The sequence below is a fragment of the Carcharodon carcharias genome, chromosome 15, assembly GCF_017639515.1.
Source record: "Carcharodon carcharias isolate sCarCar2 chromosome 15, sCarCar2.pri, whole genome shotgun sequence".
NCBI classification, from domain to species: domain Eukaryota; kingdom Metazoa; phylum Chordata; class Chondrichthyes; order Lamniformes; family Lamnidae; genus Carcharodon; species Carcharodon carcharias.
Window position 1 is genome coordinate 115,326,219 of NC_054481.1, and position 17,763 is coordinate 115,343,981.

Genomic DNA, 17,763 nt, shown 5'->3' on the forward strand with positions numbered 1-17,763 from the left:
GCAGGACATACCCAGGGATGGTGATGGTGGTGCCTGGGACATTATCTGCAAGATATGATTCTGTGAGGATGACAATGTCAGTCTGTTGCTTGACTAGTCTGTGAGACAGCTCTCCCAAGTCTGGCATTGGCCCCCAGATGTTAAGAAGGAGGACTTTGCAGGGTAGACAGGGCTGAGTTTGCCATTTTGTTCCTGGTGCCTAGGTCGATGCCAGGTGGTCCATCCAGTTTCATTCCCTTTTTGAGACTTTGTAGAGGTTTGATACAACTGAGTGGCTTGCTAGGCCATTTCAGAGGGGAATTAAGACTCAACCAAATTGCTGTGGGTCTGAAGTTACGTGTAGGCCAGACCAGGTAAGGATGGCAGATTTCCTTCCCTAGAGGACATTAGTGAACCAGATGGGTTTTTTCCAAAATTGACAATTAGACTTTTAATTCCAGAGTTTTATTGAATTCAAATTCCACATCTGCAGTGGTGGGATTCAAACCCAGGGACCCAGAACATTACCCTGGGTCTCTGGATGCATCTGTGTTCTGAGGAGACTTAGTACACAGTATGTGTGCAGGGGGAATATTTTGTACACAGTCTGTGTGTAGGGAGAATATATATATAAAACATTGTACGTAGGGAGAATGTATATAACACAGTCTGTGTGTTGAGAAATATATATAGTACACAGTCTGCATGCAGGGGAATATATAGTACACAGTCTGGGGAGATGATGACCTATGGCAATGTCACTGGACTAGTAATTCTGAGGCCCAGGCTAATGCTCTCAGGACATGGGTTCAAATCCCACCATGGCAGCCAGTGGAATTTAAATTCAATTAATAAAATGTGGAATTAGATTTTATTGATTAGATCTGGAATTAATAAAATCTGGAACTAGTCTCAGTAATAGTGACCATGAAACTGTTATTGATTGTCGTAAAAACCCATATGGTTCACGAATGCATCCTTACCCCCTGGTCTAGCCTACATGTGACTCCAGACGCACAGCAATGTGGTTGACTCTTATCTGACCTCTGAAATGGCCTAGCAAGCCAGTTGGGAAATAAGGGATAGGCAGCAAATACTGGCCTTGCCAGCAATGCCCACACCCATGAAAAGATAAAAAAATCATAGTACACAGTCCATACTCCATGTAGGAGAATATATAGTACAGTGTCTTTGTGCAGGGGAATTTACAGTACACAGTCTGTGTGTAGGGGGAATATATAGTACAGTCTCTGTGTAGGGAGAATATATAGGACATTGTCACCTTTAGGTGCAGTGAATGATCAGCATGGAGCAAGGAGTCAGATTTGGGATCATCTTAGTTTGTCAAGCTTGAGTATCATATCACATTATTTATCCACTCGGTCACCATCTTTATGAAGTTAAACCATCTTCTAGCCAAGTTACTATCCACCCATTCTCCTAGTGTGTGTCCTTGTGCTATGCACTGGCAGAAGGGATATAGAGTGAGCTGTGCTTAGCTCTTGTTTCTGGTAGTCGGATGCTGGTACTCGGGACTCAGTTGAGCTGTGGCAGTAAGAGAAGCTGGAGTATGTTGAAAGTACACCGCTGAGGTAGCATGTTTGTCCTCACTAATCTTATTTACTCTGCCAGTCTCCAACAAATTTAAATAAAATCCGTGATTCTTCCGGAGATTAGATTTCATTGCCCCACCACTGGCAGCCGTGCCTTGTGCTGCTGAGGCCCAAAGTCTGAAATTTCCTTGCAAAAACTCTATGCCTCCCTCTCTCCTAATTTAGCACTCTGACCTATTCTAGTACCTCCTTCTGTGGCTCGGTCTCAAATTTGGTTTGATGACACTCCTATGTTAAAGGTGTTATATAAATGCAAGGTACAATTGTGGATTGCCAGACACACTCAGGAGGAAGTAGGAGAGTTTAAATTTGTAGGCACTAGCTCCCTGTTCTAGTGTAAAGGGTTTAAGATTTATATTCTGTTTCAAAAGCTATTTTTCATCAGTGAACGGGATATGCATTTTATATGATCTGATTGGATGGTTTAGCCAGCGGGGACTAATCTCAGAAAGAGTCGTGAATTTTTAGTGCATTATTTGAATTTGAGACTGGCAATACGTCTTCATGAACTACCTGCTTACCTATCCCCTCCTCCAAGCCAACAACATGTTAGAGACTGCATAACAGAGTAAACTATGTTAGTGAAGACAAACAATGTGCTATCTCAGTCGCGTACTTTCAGCTTACACCAGCTTCTCTTACTGTCACAGCTGAATTGAGTTTTCTTTTGTTTGCATGTTTATTATCCCCTCCTCCAATGTGCTGCTCTTTCACTCCTCCCTCCCTCCCTGCTTCTCTCCTAATTCATGGTGGGGTATTCTTTCACAGGCAACTGCTAACTCCAGAACTTTCAACAAATGGATATTTCTCTGGATCCTCATTTCATCCAGGGGCCACCTGAGGTGATGAGTTTGATTTTGGGTAGAATTACATAGAATTATAAAGTGCAGAAATAGTCATTTGGTCCATCAGGTCCATGCTGCACATGAGCCTCCACATGAGCCTCCTCCCACCCTTGTTCATCACACCTTATCAGCACTATTTTCTATTCCTTTCTTCATCATGCTTATCTAGCTTCCCGTAAATACATCTATGCTATTTACCTCTCTACACCTTGTGGTAGACTGATTCACATTCTAACCACTCTCGGGGTAAAGCTGATTCTCCTGAATTCCCAATTAGATTTATTAGTGACTATCTTGCAGCTAGGATCCCTAGTTTTGGTCTTCCCCGCTGTAGTAATTATGGTTTTATTTAGTGTGTAATGTACCTTTAAGAGTAATACTTGTTAAGGAAGTTCACATGATCTGTGGTAACAATAGCAGAATAGCACGAACTACCCCCAGCAGTCAGTGTAGAGATAGAGTTGGAGCTGAAAGCCCACGTGTAGTTGCTGCTGAGTACATTGTAAATAAACTTAAAGTTTCCACCCAAGAAGTGTCTGCTGATCAACTATTATTAATAGTACAACTTGGCCACCCTACAACAAACTGGCAATGAGAATAAAACAGGATTGAACAGAAGAAATCAAGTTAAAAAGAAATCGGCACTATACCTCACCCAGTGATTGTAAGTAGCAACCTTTGTTAGAATTGAAAAAGTTATCCTTTCTCAAAATGAAACAATTTGGGAGAATTGATCTTTTTGAACTAGCCACAGATGATTGGTCTCAATACATAGAATGCCTCATTCTTTTTTCAAGTGAATGAGATTATGGGGGAAGAAAAGAGGCGAGCAATCCTCTTGAGTACTTGTGGGAGCAAAACCTATGGTTTGATTCGAAGTTTGATAGCACCCAGTGCTCCAGATTGGAAGAATTTTGATGAATTGGTGGACCTTGTGAAGGGTCACTTTCAACCCAAGTCCTCAGTCACGATGCAGAGGTTCAGGTTTAATTCACGAAATAGAGCCCTGGGTGAGACAATTGCATGCTACGTGGCAAACCTGAAGCAGTTGATAGAACATTATGAGTTTGGTACAACTCTGAACGACAGCTCAGAGATTGTTTAGTGTGTGGTGTGAAGGAGGATACCGTTCAGAAAATATTATTGTCCAGAGTGAATCTGGATTTCAAGAAGGCGCTAGAGATAGCTGTGGCCATAGAAACCACTATGAGATTCAAAAGCAATACAGGGTGCACAAAATGGTGCTGTCCTCCGCATCCGGCAGGAAACCTCAGCTGAAGGTGGTGCAAAAAGTGAAGAATAAAGAAAAATAACTTAGCAGCAAAATCGAAGAGTAAATTTAATAGAGGTGGAAACAAGCAGTCTTTTAGCGAAATTGGTTAAAGGAGTTAAGTTAGAATGGGCTGAAATTTTCCAGTTGAGAACAACCAGAGCTACTTAGAAATTACGCTACCATCTTTAAGGACGAACTGAGGAAAACCCAGGGCTTGCAGGCCAAGATTCATGTGGATCCGGAAACAACCCATCCCTTCAAGAAGGCAAGACTGGTGCCATATGCCCTGTGAGAAAAAGTCGACATTGAACTGAACAGACTAGAGAAACTGGGTGTTATACAACCTGTGCAGTTCTCAGAACGGGCAGCACCCATAGTCCCCGTCCTTAAACCCGACCAAAGCGTCTGTATTTGTAGAGACTACAAACTGACAATTAATAAAGTAGCTAAGCTAGACAGGCACCCCATTCCAAAAATTGAAGATCTGTATGCCAAGCTGGCAGGAGGGACAATGTACACAAAGCTTGATGAGTCATGCTTATTGACAACTAGAGTTGGATAAAACCTCCTGGGAATTTGTCACAATTAATACCCACAAAGGGTTGCACCAATATGCACAATTGCCTTTCGGTATCTCTTCCACCTGTGCCATCTTTCAGAGAGCACGCAAAGCTTACTGCAGGGACTGCCCCAGGTTGTAGTCTATTTGGATGATGTATTAGTGACAGGATTCACTGAAAAAGAGCATTTGGCAAACTTAGAAGGAGTCTTAAAACATTTTTTGCAAGTTGGAGTGCGTTTACAAAAAGAATGCATGTCCCAGGCGAGGGAGGTAATCTATTTGGGTCACCGGGTAGATTCACAGGGCCTCCACCTGTTGCGGAGAAAGTGAGAGCCATAAGAGAGGCACCTGTGCCAAAGAACGCCTCAGAGCTCAAATCATTCCTAGGAATGATCAACTATTATGGATGGTTCTTCCCTAATTTGTCTACTGGCCTCTGCATTTTCTAGTCAAAAAGAACCAACGTTGTTCTTGGGAGGCACCCCAGAAAGAAGGTTTCACAAAGTTGAAACAATTGTTGCACTCATCCAATCTATTAGTGCATTATGACTAGACGAAAGAGTTGGTGCTGACATGTGATGCATCTCCCTATGGAGTGGGAGCAGTGCTCTTTCATTGGATGGATGATGGTATAGAACGGTCAATAGATTACGTATCAAGAACACTCACCACAGTGGAAAAGGGATACTCACAGATAGAAAAAGGCCTGTCCATCATCTTTGGTGTCAAGAAATTTCACCAATATGTACACGGCCGTCATTTTCCAATCGTTTCAGACCTCAAACCATTGCTAGGATTGTTTAGTGAGGAAAAAGCTATACCACCCATAGCCTCAGCAAGAATACAATGATGGGCTTTAATTCTGTCAGCATATGAGTACACTTTCATACATAGGCTTGGCAATCAAATCGCAAACGCCAATGCCCCTAGTCGTTTGCCTTTACAAGAAAATGATGAGCACGTCCCAGTTCCACAGGAACTTGTTTTGTTGTTAAATTTCTTAGATTCCTCACCGGTATGTGCTCAACACATCAGAGACTGGACAAATCGGGACCCAGTCCTATCTCTGGTATGGGAACATGTGCTACATGGTTGGTCACAGGAGCCTGTAAAATGAAACTGTACTTCAACAGAAGACGTGAAATACCAGCCAGGATGGCATCTTAATTGTGGGGAGTATGAGTGATAGTTCCTTCAAAGTAGAGTGGGGTAACAACACAGTACCCATTCAGGAATTTCCCAAATGAAGACCATAGCATGCAGATATCTATGGTGCCCTGGGATGGATGGTGAAATAGAGAGTTTAGTAAAGCAGTGTATACAATATCAGCAGCTGCAAACGTTACTAATGACAGCTCCATTACGCCCATGGCAGTGGCCAGGTAGACCTTGGGTGCGGTTATACAATGACTACATTGGACCTTTCCTGGGAACAATGTTTCTGCTCATTGTCGATGCCCATTCAAAATGGTTGGATGTACATGAGGTGAAGTCACCAACATCGGCCACTACAATTTAGAAACTACATCAGAGTTTGCCATTCACAGACTACCAGAAGTAGTTGGTTCCGATAACGGCACAGCATTTACAAGTACTGAGCCTCAATGGTATCACCTCATGTGAAAACTGCACCGTACCACCCTTCCTCAAATGGATTGGCCGAAAGAGCGGTTCAAAGGTTCAAAGCAGGCATGAAAAAGCTAACTGCTGATTTCTTGGCAACCAAGCTAGCACGCTTCCTTTTTCGTTACAGGACCACCCCTCATAAACAACAGGTGTCTGTTATTGTTGAAACACCATCTCAGGACGAGATTGAGCTTAATAATGCCAAATTAGGAGGGGAAGGTGGAAAGGAGTCAGGGAAGTCAGAAAACCAGACACGACTGGCATAGTTGCGAGAGGAAATTTACTGTGGGAGAGCCAGTGTATGTGAAAAATTTCGGGGAAGAACCAAAGTGGTTACCAGGTGCAATAAGTGTGGTGACTGGACCTCTATCTTACCATGTGGAGGTGGAAGGCCGGAACATCCATAAACATGTGGACCATTTAAAGAAGAGAGAGACAAATCACCAAGATTTGGTCCAACCAGTGATCATGACCGGGTCTGCGTTTCCTGTTGAGGATACTCAACCCAGGACTGACATGTCTGATGTTCCTATAAGAGCTAAGAATGCAGAACTGTAAGTACCCATCCAAAGCGCCTGATGTTCAGGCAACTCCGGAAAAGGAGGGTCCTGACAAAGAATCTGAAGTTGTGGAACTGCGACATTCCACATGTATCAGGAAACCACCTGAAAGTCTGAACTTGTAAATTCCTTACCCTGTGTAAATATTATGTTATCTTGAAAAATATGTACTTGTAAATATTATATGTATAGCCAAGTTAAAGGGGGAAGAATGTATTAATTATGGTTTTATTTAGTGTGTAATGTACCTTTAAGAGTAATACTTGTTAAAGAAGATCACATGATCTGTAGTAACCAATAGGAGAGTAGTGCAGGCTACCTCAGCAGTCAGTGCAGGGATAGAGTTGGAATTGAAAGCACATGTGTAGTTGCTGCTGAGTATATTGTAAATAAACTTAAAGTTTCCACCCAAGAAATGTCTGCTGATCAACTCTATCATTAACAGTACAACTCAGCCACCCTACAACACCCACAAGCGCAGTTTTGGTCTCCTTACCTAAGAAAAGATATACTTGCCAGAGAGGGAGTGCAGCGAAGGTTCACCAGACTGATAGCTGGGATGGCAGGATTGTCATATGAGGAGAGATTGGGCCGACTAGGCCTGTATTCACCGGGGTTTAAAAGAATGAGAGGGAATTTCATTGAAACATATAAAATTCTGACAGGGCTGGACAGACTGGATGCAGGGAGGATATTTCCTCTTGCTGGGGGGTCTAGAACAAGGGGTCACATTCTCAGGATACGGGTAACCATTTAGGACTGAGATGAGGAGAAACTTCTTCACTCAAAGGATGGTGAACCCATGGAATTCTCTACCACAGAAGGCTGTGGAAGCCAAGTCACTGAATATATTTAAGAAGGAAATAGATAGATTTCTGGACTCTAAAGGCATGAAGGAGTACGGGGAGAGTGCAGGTGTACGGCGTTGAGATAGATGATCAGCTATGATCATACTGAATGGTGGAACAGGCTCGAAGGGCTGAATGACCTACTCCTGCTCCTATTTTCTATGTTTCTGTATATCAATCTTGTCAAACCTTTCAATAATTTACCCTTTAGTGTATTTCTGTTAAGTTAGGAAGTACCCGATTAAAAAGAGGCATGGCAGGGCAACTCAGTCATGTGGAATGCACATCCTTCTTCAAGTGAGAAATTCAGGATATTTCCCATATCCTGGATTAGCACATGTGCAGGAAGCTGGAGGAGATCAGGTTTCGGAGCTGGGGATGCAGCTGGAGTCGCTGCAGCACATCCATGAAACTGAGAGCATTGTGGATAACACATTTCTGGAGCTGGTCCCCCTGCAGCTTAAGAGAGTGCAGGCAGGGAGGAAATGGGTGATTGCCAGATAGAAAAAAAGAACTAGGAAGGTAGTGTAAGAGTCCCACGAGTGCATTTTGCTCTCTAACCAGTTCTGAATACTGGTGAAGTCAAAGGTTCCGCTGGGAAGCACAGCTGGAACCAAGTCTACGACACCATGAGTGGCTCAGCTATAAAGTGCTGGAGAGAGAGGACATCCTGGAAAGTTCAGGGATGGAATCTATTCAGTGAGAGTTAAGAAACAATAAAGGTGCCATTGCACTACTCAGTATATTCTATCGGCTGCTAAATAATGGGAAAGATTGAGGCCAACAAATTTACAGGCAAATTACAGAGGTGAAACAACTAAAAATAAATTCCATTGAGAAAGAAAGATTCTACAAGAGGGACTCATCATCCATGGCTAACTAAGGAAGTTAAGGATGATATCGGATTGAAAGAAAAGATGTACAATGCTGTGAAGATTAGTGGTAGCCCAGAAGATTGGAAAAGGTTTAGAAACCAGCAAAGGATGACTAAAACAATAATAAATCAGGAGGAATTAGAGTATGAACAAAAACTAGCAAGAAATATAAAGACAGTCTGCTAAAGCTTCTACAAGTATATAAAAAGGAAAAGAGTAGCTTAAGTGAGTGTTGGTCCCTTAGAGGGTAAGATTGGGGAATTTATAATGGGAAACAAGGAAATGGCAGAGACAACTTGTGCTGTACCTGCACTCAGACAGTTTAGAGTGAGCTTTACTCTGTATCTAATCCATGCTGTACCTGTCCTGGAACAGTGTAGAGGGAACTCTACCCTGTATCTGATCCATGTTGTACATACCTTGGGACAATGTAGAGGAAGTTTTGCTCTGTATCTAACCCGTGCTGTACCTGCCCTGGGAGTGTTTGATGTGACAGTGTAGAGGAAGCTTTATTTTGTATCTAACCTATGTGATACCTGCCCTGGCAATGTATGAACTGATGAGGAGGGTGAGGTTTGGAGAAATTGCAAATAGTAAATGATTCTATTCTTAACTCCATAAAAGCATCAAAGAAAAATCTCAGACAGAAGGAAAACAAATTCACCAATAGTAAAACCTGCCAGAGCCAGCATGTGCACGTGAGGAAAATAGCAGGAAATTAATTGTAAACTATTAGCAAGACGTCAAAATAAAATATTCTTGTTGTAAACTGTAATTAATGTAAGAAATTTCCACAAATTTAGTGTGGATTTTCTGTCTCACTGTTCATTGGTTTTGTAAATGGCTGCAAGCAATGAGAAATTGTTTGAGCAACCATGTCCTACAGCACAGGGTTTTTATTGATTTTCTGTCACCAATTTCCTGAGCTGACTCATTTCTCATTTCTCCTGAATACATTGACTCTTACTGGGTACAGTTCCGCAAGTGCAAGCTACCCACCACTGATTCCTTTTCCAGGTGCCCTATTCCTTCTGGCAGGTGCTAGCCACTCAGCATCCATGGAACTGTGCCCCAGCGAGAGTCATTACCTTAAGGAGTGGAGGGAAGGCATCAGTCGTCCCTTTCTGCCCATCGAGCTGGGGCTGTAGTTCACGATCTTGCCCCAACTGGGCAGTTGCTGGGCATGAGAGAGTTACCAGCTGGGACCGGCTGAGATGCAGATTGCTCCATGATGGTATTACAGACTCAGGCAGGAAGACAAGTAGGAGGACTGACTATATGGAACAAACCCATCTACTTATTAACCAGTTCAATTTGTCATAAAGATATAGAAACAGGAGAAGACCATTTAGCCCCTGGAGCTCTGCCATTCACTGAGATCATTGTTGATCAGTACCTTAACTGCATCAACCCATCTTTGTTCCATATCCTCAATGCATGTGTCCAGCAAAAGCTATCAATCTCAGATTTATTATTATTAATTGAGCTAGCATTACTGCCTTCTGCCTTTTGTGGCTGAGTTACACACTTCTACCATCCTTCGCATGAAGAAGTGTTTCCTAACTTTCTCTCCTGAATGATCTAGTTCTGTCCCTTTGTCCTAGGCTCCCCAACCACAAGAAAACAATTTTCCTCCAGTATAAAAACAGAAAGTAAGACTTGCATTTATATGGCACCTTTCACAAACTCAGGACCCAAAGGGGTTTATAGCCAATCAGGCACTTTTGAAGCATTGTCACTGTTGTAACGTAGGAAACATGTTAGCCAATTTGAGCACAGCAAGCTCCCACAAAAAGCAATGTGATAATGACCAGATCCTCTGTTTTTGTGATGTTGATTGAGGAATAAAAATTGGCCAGGACACTGGGTAGACTCTTCTTCAAAATAGTACCTTGACATCTTTTATATCCACCTGAAAGGGCAAAAGGAGCCTTGGTTTAACATTCCATCTGAAAGATGGCACCTCCAACATTGCAGCAGGGTCAGCGTAGATTCTTGTGCTCAGATCTCTGGAGTGGGACTTTAAACTGCAAACATCTGACTCAGAAGCAAGAGTGCTACCCACTGAACCATGACTGACACTTAATGATGAATAGGTGAGACCTACCTGCCTTGGAGACCAAGTGTGGAGGACTCAGTAAAATCAATGGGAAAATATTGACAGAAATAGGGTGATAAAAAAAACATGTTGCAGGAAGAAGCATTAAATTGGAGAAAATGCAGGCAGAGACATTTAGGGATTATTTTAGTGAAAGGATGAAAACAGGCACTAAATGAATGCTGTGCCCATAAGCCACACCTGTTTGAAAGTTTGGTTTTAGCGCACAATTTTGGGACTAATTGATGATCAGCATAACTTGAACTTGTCTGGAGATGCTGAAACAGAACACCTGCAGCCTTAGCACTGAAGCAGAGATCAGAAGCAATTTTCGTGGAGCAGTATATGTGGGCTGCACACACTGAGGATGGAGTTCATTGGCTGACACACAACAGGCCTGTTTTTGGATAGCTCAGGAATTGAGGAACGGTGCACACAAGTTCTCAGTCACAGCACTGGACGTCCTTATGGAGAAACCCAGAAGAGGAAGGATCAAAGGTCTCTACCTTGTCTTCCTGTCCCTGTCCCCTGCAGCAGTTGGTGCTGCTCAGCTTGGCCTCATGTCCTCATCCCATTCCTCCTGCAGAACAAGACCTGCTTGATTGGCACCCCATCTACCACTTTCAACATTCACTCCCTCCATCACCGACCCACTGTAGCAGCATTGTGTACCATCTGCAAATTGCACTGCAGCAACTCACCAAAGCCCCTTCGACAGTACTTTCCAAACCCACAACCTCTACCAACTAGAAGGACATGGGCAGCAGGTGCATGGGAACACCGCCACCTGAGAGTTCCCCCTCAAGACACTCACCATCCTGACTTGGAAATATAGTGCCATTCCTTCACTGTCGCTGGGTCAAAATCTTGGAGCTTTCTCCCTAATGGCATTGTTGGTGTACCTACAACATGTGGACTGCAGTGGCTTATTAGCACCTTCTCAAGGGCAGTTAGGGGTGGGCAATAATTGCTGCCTAGCCAACAACGCCCACATCCCATGAATGAATAAATAAAAAAAGGCAAACTCCTAGGAAGATACCCATGAGCAAGCACTCCTTTTCTCCTGGTGATTCCTATAAGTTGTCAGATAAGGTAGAGTAATACAGCACTTAGCCTTTTTAGGTGAAGTCCTGAGATAATTTTGAGTAAATTTTGATCGCATGTTAATATTGTCTTGACAGAGTGTCCCAGAAGTCTTGCAAATGTTTCAATTATCTCCTTCAAACCTCCACCAGCTAGTGAACAGTGGATAAACAGTGAAGTTAATAAACCTTTAAGTAGCACTCAAAATGACTAGTTTCTCCCAATCAGCTGGTTGCTTATAGGAGAGGGCATTAGTTCAAACATGAGCCACCATAATGCTGTGCAGCCTAGCTAATGAGCGTTAGCAGGCATTTTAATTGTCAATCAGCTGCTTAACGATCCTTTTGTCAGTCCGGGTGTAGATTTCAATTCCTTGCTCTCGAGAGGCTAAACCAGTATTGCAGTTTAAGACTTGGTCACCTCGGAGGCTCTTTAGCACCTGAAATATTGGGGAAAATTGCCTCTGAATATATATCACACTGTATAATCCCCGATCAGAAACTGGCCTCAAAATGTTGTTGAATCCTGTTTTGTATTATCTTTATTTCTTGTTTTCTTGTAATGTGGATCCTCTTGAGCAGCAATTCTTCACACATCTTGAGATGGTATTAGATATCAACACACAACAATGGGACAAGAACCATCTGCACGCCAGATAGGTTCACTTTACTCACAAGTTTCATTAAATCCAACTTCACTGCTGCTAGCAGTGGGAATTGAACTCAATCCACTACTAACATCGTGAGGATACAATACCCTCCTGGTTAGATTCAACAAAGGCCTGGTTTCTTTAAGAAGGATAATGATGATTTTGGCAGTTGCCTGTGACGCTCAGCTCAGTATGTGTATTTTGATTAGAAATGTATGTAAATATCAATACTGGAAGTAGAATGTTTTTTACATGTAATGATCCCATTGTCAGCGCACACAAACACCAAAGGCCAGCTTGCCAGATTTACTAAAACTGGTGGCTAACAGTTGGCAGCACTGACATCTTTGTCAAACCTCTCCTGAGCTCCCACCTATCCCTGACCTATTTTGCTCTACCTGCTCCAGGATATTTAGATACAAGCGAGCTTAAATCAAGATAAAATCTACCTTTGAACTATCCCAGAAAACTTGCCCAGGGCTCCCTATATACTGGCCCATCAAACACTCCCAGGGGATTACAGGTGATGCAGAGGGGTAGACTTGTTGGTGGGATTGATATGCTTCCCTCTTGCCTCTAAATATCCTCCCCTCCCCCCTCTAAATATCCTCGAGTGCTCCTCAGGTTTGGTTAGACATCTAGTGTGCAGCCTCAACTGCTAACCTGTGCTGAAATTGTCTGAAATAAAAACAGAAACTGCTGGAAAAACTCAGCAGGTCTGGCAACACCTGTCAAGATAGAAACAGAGTTAATGTTTCGAGTCCATATGACTCTTCTACAGAGCTAAAGAGAGGTAGAAATATGATGGTTTTTAGACTGTTTAAGAGGGGGTGGAGCAAAATAGAAGGTCAGGGATAGTTGGGAGCTCAGGAGACAAAGATGTCATGGACACAAGACAAAGGGAGTGCTAGTGGTAGTGTTAAAGACTAAAGAAGTTGGGGATAGTGGCATAAATGTAAGATGGCAGAATGTGTTAATAGCAGATCAAGGGTCAGTAATCTGTGAAAGCAAAACATAAGAACAAGTGACAGGTGGCCTTTTGGGGGTGGGGGGGGCAGTGTTGGAGGAAAAAAAGGGATTAAAAAAGGGGTCAAGTTGAAGGAGAGAGTTCATGGTCTGAAGTTGTTGAACTGAATGTTAAGTCCAGAAGGCTGAAACTGTCTGGATTGGGATGATGAATGTGACCCCAGGGCAGGAGTGTGATCTCCACATAGAGTAATCTGAAACCCTCCTGATGTGAGATTTTCAGTTGTTTGGATTTCGAGACTCTTACATGTTGGGGAAGGCTTGAGCATCTATCAGATCTCAGTCAGAAATTTTTCACCAACTGACTGTCCATGGAGCATCTTTCTTCCATTGTGATCAATCTTAGTTGTGGTATCACTGACAAACTTCAGGAAAGCAAAAATTCAGTTGATTCTCCTTTTCTGGGGTACTTTGAGCCATTTTTCTCCATGTTCCCTCTGGTGCTATGTCAAATTTACTTGTCTTTATTTCTGCTGTGAACAAGCAGTCACGCTCTCCCAGTGGAAGAGATTCCATAGGAAAGTATCGCCCTCTGGTGTATGTCTCCTGGTGCTGCAGCAATTTATAACATTCAGTGGATTAGAACTCAGTTGGACGACTACAGAATCCCCAAAACCAACCAGTGATCGATTGCACATAGCAAAGCGTCACACAAATCCTGATCAGATTGAATGTCTAAGGATGGGATAGATCAAAGAAGTTTGTTTATGATTTTATTTGATGGATAAGAATGAAAGAAACATTTTACCTTTGTTATTGTGAAGTGATAAATAGCCTTCCCAGGGCAGGTTTAACACAGGTTGTATACAGAATAAAGCTCCTTCTACACTGTCCCATCAAACACTCCCACAACAGATACAGCATCAATTAAATAACGAGTAAAGCTCCCTCTACACTGTTCCAAAGCTGTACCACAGCCCCAGTCACAGACATTTGCCTCCCAGCTCCGTCTTCCCATGCCAGACATCCTTTGAGCACTCAGAGTGAAAGGATCAATCTAGTTCAAGGTGGTTTTTGTGTTTTGCAATTTTCTCACTTAGAACTGCAATGAGACTATCCAAAATGCATGGAGGAACTTTACAGGCTTCAGAAAGAAACTGTGAATCCATGCCACAGATTTCAATGGTCAGTGCACCATCTAATCTTCTTATTTTGATTGCTTCTCGGGGGGCTTCTGATATTATTCAAGTATAGGAGCAAATTATGAAGGAGTTGTATTCTGCCAGTAACAGATTCCCTAACGGGACTTCAGTTGAAAAGTACTTCATTGACTGTAAAGCACTTTGGGACATCCTGAGTTCATGAAATGTGCTCTCGAAATGCAAGTTTTTTCCTTTCCATTAGCAATAGAAACATAAGGGTCTGGAATTTCATTGGGGCCTCTTCAGTGGGTGGAATTCTTCAGCTTAGTAGAAGCTCCAAGGATTGGGTGTACGTGGCTAAAAACAGCAGTTGACACCATTCTGTCAGGAGATATGGAATGAGAATGGGAGATTGTCCTACATCTCCCAAAAATATTGAGCAAGAAAATGCATTTAGTAGAAGTATTCACTATAGTCTAGTGGTACCCATAATATATCCTGCAAGGGCCACTTGGCTCAGGGTCTTCAATGCACCTCCTGCTTGATGCCTTCAGATATTTTGATTCTGTGTAGCAAAATGGGCTCAAAGTGGTCCTTTGGGATTTGAGGGAGAGTTGAGAGTGAAGAGGGGATAAGAGACAGTCTTCACTAAAACAAGAACACTCAGGATCTTAGCCCATGGGAAAACTGAGGAACCAGGCAGCAGACCATGTAAAATCTGCATTGTGATGGATTTGCATCAGATCTCATGGAGCAGCTGAACAACCAAAGGTAAGACTTTCAAGAAGGGAAAATGCTGAGAAGTTTCTTAGTGAGAGTCAAAGACAAGAAGAGGCCATTCTTCCCAGTGAGGTCCATTCCCACTAGTAGCCCCAATCTCCCATCATAGCCTCAGCTACACTTGGAACCTCCTGAATGTTTTGTCTCCATCAGCATGGCTGCCAATTTATTCCAACGTTTCTCATTATGGGTTAAACAGTTCTGTGGTTTGAGTTGAAATGAGAATTCAATTTACCTCGACTACAATATTACAAAATGGTGCAGCTGTCATAACTCTCAAGCGTTCCGCTGAACCTTCTTGACAATCTTCAACAAGAGGTATAAAGAAACTCTTCACAAACATAAAAATACCAGGAGCCAGAACATCTGCACTCTCTTAATTGAAATCAACTTGAACTCTCCCAGTGTTTACTGAACAGTAACAGACTCTGAATTGACCTCTCAATAAATCCAGTGTTTACTTATCTGCAGTTGGTTTTGTAGCCTTAAAGTGACACACACTACACTTTCCAGGATATGATATTCCTGATTTTAAAGAGCACTGCACGCTGTAACTTAGGAGCAAGTATTATTTAGCCTTTTATATCTTTCAGTGAGCATGGGGATTTCATAAGTACAAGTAAAGAGCACAACAGCAAAGAGGTAATGCTAAACCAAGACAAATCATTGGTAAGGCCACTGTTAGGATATTGTGCCCAGTTTCAGATGCCTTATGCTTTGGGCTAGCAGAAGGTGCAGTAAGAGATTTACTGAAGTATACCAGGGAGGAGAGTCTTTAGTTGTGAGGGAACGCCAAAAAAACTGACAATTGACCAAATAGGTTAAATGACGATCTGATAAGGGAGTTCAAAATTATGAGCGGTTTTGATCAGCTTGCATTTACACAGCATCTTTAACACAGTAAATTATGTGCTTGATAGCCACATAAGGAGATATTGGAACACTTGGCCAAAGTGTTTTGACGAATGTTGTAAAGGAGGAGACAGAGTCAGAGAGATGATCAGGGAGGGAATGCTAAAGATTAGGGCTAGGTAGCTAAAGGTACAAACACCTATGGGGAGGGATGAAAACCAGGGATGTGCAAGAGGCTATAATTGGAAGGGCACAGTGATCTCGGAAAGTGGTAGGGCTGGAAGAAGTTACAGAGGTAGGGAAAGGCAAATTTATGAGGATGACAATTATAAAACTGAGGTATTGCTGGAACAGAAGCCGATGTAGTTCAGCGAGCACAAGAATGATGAATGAGAGGGACTTGGTGCGAGTTAGTGAACATGTGGTGTTCATTCATGCGTGTGGTGGGCAACAACTTTACAGCCATGGTTTTTAAGAGTCAGGAAACTGCGTGTGCACCCAATTTTCCAATACACCCTCTCGATGAGTGAGATTCCCTGCTGGAAGCACGACGTTGGAAAATTAGTCCTGTTATTCTTGGATTGTTCTCCCCTGGCCCTTGAGAGGAATGGGGCAAAGACTCCAGAACCTAAGTCTAACATAACAGTCTACATTGTTCAACATGGGCCAGTTTAGAGTCTGCAGATGGCAATCCAGTGGTGTCACTTGAACTAGGGTCTTAATTGGTTATCTCAGTCTCTAGCTACCTTGATGACCTTCACTCCCTTTGATAACCAGCTATCTGTGCAGCTCCCCTTTGAAGAGATGAATCAAGATGGCAGCTGCTGTCAATCAGCACACCTTCCTTCCCTACCATTGCTCAATCTTTTCTTCAGAATCTCATGTTAATCTTTATTTGGACTGGAACACATTCTGAGCCGTATCCCACCGGATGGCCCCCATCATTCCATGTCCACACAAGCCCCCCCCCCCCCCCCGGTGAAACGGTGCAAGGTGGTTTCTCATGGTGTCTGCATTTTTCCCACAGTTCATGGCATCAAGTGGACCTGCAGTAATGGGAACACCAGCGCCGGTTTCTCGGTGGAGCAGCTCGTTCAGCAGATCCTGGACAGCCATCAGACCAAGCCTCAGCCTCGCACTCACAACTGCCTGTGCACCGGCAATCTGGGTAGGACTGACCGGGGGTAACCTTTCCAATTAGCGCGTGGCTCTTAGCTGTTTAAGCTGTTGAAAATACTTTTGGGGATTTTATTTTCCATCAAACTGCGCCCCCCCCCAACTGCCACCAATCCTCCCCTCCACTTCCTCTGAAGCTGCTGACTCCCTGCTGGAGCACATCTTCATGAACACCATCAGCCCCCGCTATGTGAGTCTAGACACTGTGTATTGGTTCAATTGTGACAAGAGATGAGCCTGCTCTTGTCCTCATGTGTTGTGGGGGAGATTCCCTCAGGTTGCCCAACTGCAACAACATAATTGCCCTTGTTTGCCATTTCTGGTGGAATGATCAATACATTTATGATTTTAAAGGCACGGCAACCAGGGAAATTCTGACCCCACCCCCAAGCACACATGGACACTTTCCAGTGGGGGAGAGGGGAGTCACTGCATATCAATCAAGCCTTTTCCTGAACTGCCCCTTTCCCTATCCCAGGGTGTTGAAAGACCGAGAGTACTGCCCCCCAAATGTTACACAAAACAAAACTGATGGAAAGAAACAGGGAACTTTAATTTATATAGTGCCTTTCATGACCTCAGGACATTCCAGAGCACTTTAGCACCAACTGTTATTGAAGTGTAGTCACTGTTGTAATATAGGGAACATGGCAGCTAATTTGAGCACAGCAAGCTCCCACTAACGGCAATGTGTCATTTTAGCATACAATCTGGGATCAATATTAACCAGGATACTGGGGAAGACTCCTCTGCTCTTCTTCAACATAGTGCCTGGAGCTCTTTTACATCCTTCTGGGAGAGCAGACAGGACCTTGTTTTACATCTACAGCACTCTT

General features: G+C 43.1%; 1 protein-coding gene across 1 annotated transcript in view; it reads left to right on the plus strand.

The window, feature by feature from the left end:
• Nucleotides 1–17,763, plus strand: part of camta1a (calmodulin binding transcription activator 1a) — a 1,037,373-nt gene that overhangs the window by 923,175 nt on the left and 96,435 nt on the right. Inside the window, exon 7 of the mRNA XM_041206569.1 lies at nucleotides 16,779–16,919. Coding sequence (XP_041062503.1) covers nucleotides 16,779–16,919 — 141 coding nt within the window. The remainder of the gene's footprint in view (nucleotides 1–16,778; nucleotides 16,920–17,763) is intronic.